General features: G+C 31.3%; 1 protein-coding gene across 2 annotated transcripts; it reads left to right on the forward strand.

Annotated features, from left to right (window-relative positions):
• The first annotated feature begins 1,032 nt into the window (after window positions 1-1,032).
• On the forward strand, window positions 1,033-4,789 carry LOC111909809 (SUN domain-containing protein 4). 2 transcript variants are annotated; one of them, XM_023905582.3, is made up of 5 exons: window positions 1,033-1,553; window positions 2,118-2,322; window positions 2,553-3,751; window positions 4,136-4,221; window positions 4,467-4,789. In XM_023905582.3, the coding sequence occupies exons 2-5, from the start codon at window positions 2,163-2,165 to the stop codon at window positions 4,702-4,704; spliced, it is 1,683 nt and encodes a 560-aa protein (XP_023761350.1). In that variant the 5' UTR covers window positions 1,033-1,553; window positions 2,118-2,162; the 3' UTR covers window positions 4,705-4,789. The 2 variants fall into 2 exon arrangements, with proteins under 2 accessions (XP_023761350.1, XP_023761351.1); XM_023905583.3 differs by lacking the exon at window positions 1,033-1,553 and adding an exon at window positions 1,624-1,988.
• Window positions 4,790-8,874: the final 4,085 nt, after the last annotated feature.

Here is an 8,874-nt window from a genome sequence, read left to right on the forward strand (position 1 = left end):
TAATCAAATTAAATTGGTTTGAATCAATGTTTATATATGAAAATATATATATTTATATTTGGGTTTAAGGATATAAATCATAAATTATATAAATTAATAAAATTAAATTGGTTTGAATCAATGTTTATATATATATATATATATATATATATATATATATATATATATATATAAACATATATATATATATATATATATATATATATATATATATGTTTATATAAATTAGTAAAATTAATTTGGTTTGAATCAATGTTTATATATGAGAATATATATTTATATTTGGGTTTTAGTATATGTACTATGAAAATTATATAAATTAACTTTCATTTTATGATAACTTTCAAGTAAAGTAATGCAATGTTTTGATTTTCATCTACTTCAAATAATATATTTAATATCATTTTATATAAAATAAAAACTTATTTTTTTTACCATATTCTTGAAGTATGCTGTATAAAATAGACTAAAAATATATTTTCTTTCTCAAGATTAATATAAAAAATGTGATATTCGGAGGATGTTGGATGTGGCTTTCAACAAGTTTTGTTTATTATTACAATTTCAAGTAACAAGCACTCAAACTTTTATATTAAAATATAATGCTTTTCATTTTAATTATTTTAAAACAAAATAAATAGTTATATTCAGTTCAAAGCATCTACAACAGAATTGATTACTTTTAGGAAAACAAAAATTAATATATGATCATTTCTTTTTACAAAAAAACAAGACATTTTCAATTTTTCATTAATAATATATTGACATTTTCGTCAAGAACAAACATACTAAATAGCCATTGACTTATAAAATATAAATGATATTCTAATACTATTTGATAAAAAAAAATATTAAATAATAGTATATAGATATATAAGACATTATTACAGTCGACATACTTTTTATAAAAAATATATATATTTTTTAATTATTTTTTATATTAAAATTTTGTTGAACGCGTAAATAGATAATTAATTAGATAGCTACAATTTGAAACATTAGAATCCTATTAAAACACTATATCTTCTTCTATGAGAGTTTTATCGAACTCTTTGTATATAAATTTACTCTTTACGCCATTGAAGGGTTTCATGATTCATGAGAGAGTGGGGGACATGATATCATCGAGGAGAGGACAAAAACAGCTTGTTTTTTGACCCATCAGCAGTAAATCCACCGCCCTTTCTTTAAATTTTAGGAATTACCCAATTCATAATTCGAGTGGAAAAATCAAAAACCCAAAGATTCTTGAAAATCATAGAGTGAGACAAACGGCAACAGGGGTTAAGTAAACGATAAAAAAGCAAGTTTCTTATAGGGAAGAACACAGGGTCGCCATTGGAAGACTGCAAATCCGACGAAGTTTTAATAATTTATATTGAAATTCTGATTTGATGTGGTGAATTGAATATTGAAGAAAGTCAGGAGGAAGATCGGCTGAACTTTAGGCTTTTTTATCAGTTTGATTTGATGATCTCAAGAATTTCATCGTCTTCAACTTTTCGTTGATCGTTTCGAAGAAGTTCGCAATTTCAAGAACAGAGATTTACCAGGTGCTGTCAATTGTCAAATTCCTGTGTGTCTCTCTTTAATTTAATTTAAGATCTTAGTGATTGCCGGCTGCCCCATGTGCCTAATGATGTCCGCTTCTTTTTATGTTATAATATACTTTTTAGATCCCTGTACCCAGGTTCAATTATTGACTTTTGCTCTGTTTTCTACGTTTCGATTTTCAAATTCAAAGATTTGGGTTTATGATCTTTGTAATTTGAATTCAATTTCATATATGCGTATTCGATCTTTCTCGCCCAAACTTATAATCACAAAACAAAGAAGAATGTTATTGATTGGGACACCCCTCCGTCATCTTTCCTGAGCCAGATGTTTCTTGCACGCAAAGTGTTTGTTCATATGCCAACGCGATTCTTTGTGCCTGTCTTCATCTATTGATTTTTAGTATCCATTCGAGAATTACTTGCAACCAAATTGTAAACAGATATAAATTATATTTCAATGTTGTTGCTTTTGATTTGTCTTTGCTCATAGTTCATACTTCATACACCCATTGTTCACTTTAGGTGATTCTTTTTTTAACAAAAGTGTTTATTTGATTGCAGGTTTCTTGTTCTTGAGTTGTAAATAGTGAATCAGATTGATGTACAATGCAGAGGTCACGTAAAGCTCTTCTTTCAAGAAGAGCTTTGGGAAAATCTACTTTTGGGAAAAATAACTTTTATAAGGTTTCATTGTCTCTTGCTGTCTTTCTTTGGGGGCTTTTGTTCCTGTTAAATTTATGGATTGGCCATGGTGATGGTTATAGAGGTCAGTCACATTCATATTTCCTCAAACCATGTTTTTGTAAGGGTAAATCCGTCAATACAAGAAATTACATTTATGTTTTACATTGATTCATTCATTATAGCATCACACTCTCTTTTTTCATTTTAACTTTGAAACATCTGACATTTATAGCAATATCACAATCATAATTCATAACTAGTTTTTTTCATTAAATAAATTTATGACATTATGTTGTGTATCTTATTTTACAGATAATCCTGAAGATCTTCCAAATGATTTAACAACATGGGATGAATTCAATCAAGAATCCAATAACTCATCTTATTGTCCACTATCATCAAACGAATGTCAATCCACAGGAATCGATTCAGAAACCCTAATCGAAAGCGATCAAAAGGAGGAAAGTATAAGTCAAGATCCTGAATTTGACCAAAAAGAATCAAACCCTTTACCAAAAAACCCTTCTAAACCTGAAAAAACAAGATCAGTCCCTTTAGGACTCGATGAATTCAAGAACAAAGCTTTCAACACAAAAACTCGCCCTTCAAACGGAAATTCAGTAAGCATAATCCACAGATTAGAACCAGGTGGAGCAGATTACAACTATGCATCTGCTTCAAAAGGTGCAAAAGTTTTATCAAGTAATAAAGAAGCAAAAGGGGCTTCAGGAATTTTAACAATAGATAAAGATAAGTACCTTAGAAACCCATGTTCAAGTGAAGAAAAATTTGTAGTTCTTGAACTTTCTGAAGAAACCCTAGTTGACACAATCAAGATTGCTAATTTTGAACACCATTCATCGAATCTTAAAGAGTTTGAGATTCTTGGGAGTTTGGTTTACCCTACTGAAACATGGGTAAAGCTTGGAAATTTCACAGCTGGAAATGTGAAACATGAACAAAGATTCTTTCTTAAAGAGCCAAAATGGGTGAGATATATAAAGTTGAATCTTTTAAGTCATTATGGAACTGGGTTTTATTGTACTTTGAGTTTTGTTCAAGTTTATGGGGTTGATGCTGTTGAAATGATGCTTGAGGATTTGGTTAATGTTCAAGATAATAAAAAGTTTGTGAATAAAGAAGTTGAAAGTGAGGATAATGATAAGGATAATGATTTGTTTGATGGAAATAGAATGGAAGATGAGGAGTTTTTGGAGGAGGGTAAAAATGGAATTCGGGCAGTTAAGACAGTTGATGTGCCTGACCCTCTTGCGGAAGTAAGGCAACAACAAGCGGGCAGGCTGCCCGGGGATAGTGTGATCAAGATTTTGATGCAAAAAGTTCGGCTTTTGGACATAAATTTATCGGTTTTGGAGAGATATCTTGATGAATTGAACAATAAATATGGACATATTTTTAAAGAAATTGATGAGGAAATTGGAGAGAGAGATGTGATTATGGAGGGAATAAGAACTGATTTGAAGAGTTTTCATGAGAGCAAGGAGGCCTTGGTAAGTACTATTTTTATGCAAAGGGTATTTTAGTCAATTTTCTTATTGTCAACCATTTTATTTATTTCTTGACAAATAATCAAAGCTAAAACTACAATTCTACACGTTCTCTTAGGGGCTGTTTTTAACATGCTGTTTGGTTGAAACCTTTGAATTGTTGTGCTGAATTATAAAAAATGACCATTTTACCCTTGTGTATTATTTTTTGTTGTATTCAATGTTTCTGTTTATAAAATAATGAACTAACTTCTTGAATAATTATAAAAATGACCATTTTACCCTTACGTGTTATTTTTTGTAAAAATTGCTTTGTATAGAAATAAATGAAAAGTTGATTGCTATTTCTTGTGTTTTAACTTAAACCCTTTTTACTATTTACTGCAGAGTAAGCAGGTTGATGATTTAGTTTCATGGAAAACACTCGTATCTCTTCAGCTGGATGACATCACAAAGACCAATGCTTTCCTCAGGTTAAATTTTTTTCCTTGATAAGAAGGGCATTTACGTCTTTTTACACAAACAAAATATCAATAGCTTGTCCACGTCCCACCTTATCCCATCTTTTTATCTGCAATAAAAAATTACAGTTTTTGTCCTATTGACATCGGTCTGGTTTCAGTCCAATACAAATTATATTGTACTGTTATGTCATGTCATGTCCTGTGTAAAAATGAATCTAATGAGTATGTGTGTGTGTGTGGGATTTTGGATGTAGGGCTGAGGTGGCAAAGGTGAGGGAGAATCAAGTACATATGGAGAATAAAGGGATTGTTATATTTCTTGTTGCCTTAACATTTGGAATATTAGCAATTTCCAGATTATTTCTGGATAAAATTTTGTTTGCTTTTTATAGTAAAAATAGGTCAGAAGAGAGTAGTAGTAAGATGGCGGATCGTTCTTGGATTTACATGCTTACAAGTTGTACGATTATCATCGTTATACTCTCCTTATAATCATTTTCTTATGCTTGTTTTTGTTTATCATCTCTATATATCTATAAAGTTCAATGGAAAATATATATATAACCTTTTTCAATCATTTTGAATTTTGTTTTGGTGTTATTATTTGAACTTGTAGTGCATTCATATTCATATGTGGTAATATAATAATGTCTCTTTGGTAAAGAAGGAAATCTAATTGGTAGACAACTTTGGGTGGAAGATTGTGTTGGCATAATTGTTTTGTTGTAAACACAAAGTTTGATGGAACTTATTATTATTATTATTATAAAGACAAAGTTGGATTTATAGGACATTAGCATTTACTTATATTTTCTATATTAAGGTATTAAATTTATGGAACTATCTAATATTTACTTATAATACCATACTATTTCATATACTACAACGCAATATAATCATAAATTCTTTCTCTCTTTTAAAAGCATTACTCGTTCACCAAACATAAAAAAATGGATCAAAATCCAAACACACCCATTTCACCCAAATTTAGAATCACCAATACCCAACACAACATCTTGCCAATACCCAAATTTAGAATCACCAATGGGATGGTTCATGAACATGCTACTTCTAACAAGTCACATATTCCATAACCACCCATTTTCCAACAACTATTCCAACAAAATTACTTCAAACCATTGGCGAATATATTTAATCCAAATGTAGGTCATTTAACCCACCTAATTTTAAAATGTTTATTACAAATTATATATAAAAATCATTTGTGACATGACCTACCATGTTTAAAAAAGATAGTATAAACAAAGAATTAAAAGCCCATGTTTTATATTTTATTATCCCAAAGTTGAATTCATTCGGTCCAATGCATTTAAAATCAGATAATAAAGAGAATTAAAAAAATCGTCGTATTCATCCCGACCACACCACTGGTTCACTGATGTTTCCTTTGACGGCGCCAAACCATCGACAAGCAGCAACCTTCCCCTTTGGTCTCCGCCACCGCCACCGACAATAACAACGCTAGATCCGACCACTGACAACGGTCTTCAACTTCTTCGTATCAGGTTTTTAAACTGTAATTGATTAATTTCTTTAATTTGGATTATGGTTGATGCTTTGATACATTGTTTGAAATAGAAATTAATGGTTTGTAATTGAGTAATTTATGTAATTTGATTGTGTTTGATAATTTGATAATTGATACAGTGGATTTTTTTCTATACTTTATAATTGATACTTTGACATAATTGGATATTCAGATGTTTTTACGATTGATACAGTTCATTATTTATTTGGAATTCATTTTATTTATTTGTTTCTTTACTTTGATACTTTGTAACAAAATAGAAACAATAATGTCTTTGATTTTGAATGGCCAGTTGTCGTTTGCTTCGGAACTTAGAATAAAAAATGTTTTGTTCAAGTTTTTTAAAAAGATAAATAAAACTACAGTAGAAAAAGATAATTAGCAACATAATACATGTCACACCCCCAAACCAGACGGTGGAAATATCCGAGGGCTCGTGTGACTTAAATTGAATATCATTACAATGAATATACATGAATCATAACATAAACATCACCATGCATCAATATATTACAACTGACATTGTTCACATCAAGTACATTGTTTTAACGTTACAAATCCATACATAAACTGTTTGATAGTTTTTAAAAGCAAAACACACTAACATACTTGGTACTTATTCCTCAGCTTACCTGAGAATACAAGTTATTTTAAAAACGGGTCAACATATAGAATGTTAGTGAGTTCATAAGCATGTTTGATATGAAATGTTTTGTGTAATTTGAACGAAACCAACCCAGAAAATCCGATATTTTCTGAAAAGACCATTGTTTATAAAAAGGTGTGAAGATCCGTAAATATATGCATGATGATTTCAAAACATGTATAATTGAAAAACTTAGTATTAAACGTACAAGTGAAAATGTTGAACTTCCCCGAAAAACCCGATGTTTTCCAAAATAAAAATATCATATAACGGTTTGAATGATTACTCATTACGTGAATGATTTTGAATTACCTTGTTTACTTGGTTTACATTGGAATTATTTATGTGAGTCGTTATAACCATGCATGATAATGATTAATTCGTCTGTCTTGGCACTCTGGTGAACGCCGGAATTGATCTTAAGATTTTGTCACCCTAGACTGGCTGAGTCTAACTGTAGCGAACAGCCGAGGTGTGGGGGAGTCACCCCCGTATAGATCTATACACAAACTCTCGCTCTCCCTCCAGAAGACTTTGATTATAACTACAGACTACGACCGGCACACGTTGGTGTCACTTGTTATTACTCACTAAATCCCAATTGACTTTGATTACTATTGATTATCGACCTGTATTTGTTTACTTTGGTTACGCGTAAGCCTAACAAACGAAGATAAGAGGAAATACAAAGCCCTACTACCTTCGTGAGTTATTTTAGGTTGTTGGGTATACGAAGGACATGTTGGCCCATTATTACTTGGACCTTACTAGCAATGCTAATGGGCCACTAAGGCCCAATAGCACTTAAAAGCCATTGAGGGTCCCTTAAATATGCAATTGGGTCATAGAAGGCCCAATAACATTTATAATTACCCATTGGGTCCAAAATCATGTTAATGGGTCACAAAGGCCCAATAAACATGTATGGAACTTTCAAGCCCAAAGAATTTAATATGGTTGTGGGTATAGTACAGTCGTCGGAATGTTTAATTGAACAATCGTTAAATTTTTATCGATACGAGTCCGATATTCGGAATTTATGTATATTCATCTTGCCATTTGTCATAAGTTGTGGTTTGGTATTTTTGACCCAATTATCTTACATAATAAAATAATTGACTCAAAATATTGGTTTGACCATTTCAGCCCTTATATATAAAAAAAGACATTTTAGGCCCTAAAACCATTTTCTTATCATTTTTAACCCATAGACTTTGTTTATGTGGTGGTTTTAGCTCAAAATTTACTTTTATCAGTTTCAGCCCTTCCAGAAAAGTATTTTACGGCTAAAGTCCAAACTTTTTGCAACTTTTACAATTTTGGCCCAAAATCCAAAAACTTTACATTTTTTATCCTTTTTGGTAAAGAAAAGCATTTTAACCCCTGAATTGATTTTGTTTACCCTTTTATCCCCTATTTTGATAAATTTTTCATTTTAGCCCTTTGAAAATCAGATTTTTCGCAACCTTGGGCTTAATGGGCCGAAAAGCCCAAAAATTGGCCCATTGAGCTATTATTTACATTTCAAGTCCTTTGAAGAGCATAATTGTCACAAAAACATTTTTTTAAACTGTTTTGACTCTTTTTCCCCTCAAGAAAACCGTGAATAGCAACCTTTCCACCAACTTTTGTTTATTTGACAATTTAAGCCCCAAAAATTTGTTTTATGTTACAATGTGTCTATTTTAAATCTTAGAGGATATTTTTCTTGACTTGTTTAGTGTGGTATAACTTAGATCAAGTTTGTTTTACTTCTTATGCCATATATCTTGGGATTTCTACTCTTTTTGTTGCATATTTACCACATAACACATACAATCACACATACATGCATAAAATCATACATAACACACACATACACATAGATCTACACATTTTACTTGTAATCTCCCCCATAAAACTAGTAAAAACCGAAAAAAAGAGGGGTATTAACTCACCTTGAGTTTGTGGTTTCGGTTTTTATGAAGAATAAAAGAAGTTTGATGCTATTCTCAGCCTAGCAAGCTTCTTGGAGGATTTTTTTACTTAGATGTGTTCTAAGAGGCAAGATCACGAATTTTGTATGAGATAAGGGGGATTGTTGATGAAATGAAGAAGATATGTTAGGAATCAAAGCAATAACTTACCAAGGATGCGAACTACTTGATGAAAATCCTTAGATTTCTAGCCAAATTTCGAGATCTTCAAAGAAGAAGAGGATGATCTTGAGAGTGGTTTAGAGAGAATTTGTGAGGTGTGTGTGTGTGTGTTTGGTGTCTTCGGCCGAAGGAAAAGAGAGAAGGGGAAGAGAGAGGGTGAGATGACTAGTCTAGATACATGTTGGTCCATGCATGGGTGCATGGTGTGTAATAAGGAGGTGGCACCTCCTAAAGTCAACCCTTCTCTTATTTCTTTTTTTTGTTTTCTTTTTGGGCCGAGAAAAGGGAAGAAAGAAGAGAGTTTTGGGCCTTTGGTGCTTAATCCCATC

This window comes from Lactuca sativa, chromosome 1, assembly GCF_002870075.4.
Source record: "Lactuca sativa cultivar Salinas chromosome 1, Lsat_Salinas_v11, whole genome shotgun sequence".
NCBI lineage: Eukaryota > Viridiplantae > Streptophyta > Magnoliopsida > Asterales > Asteraceae > Lactuca > Lactuca sativa.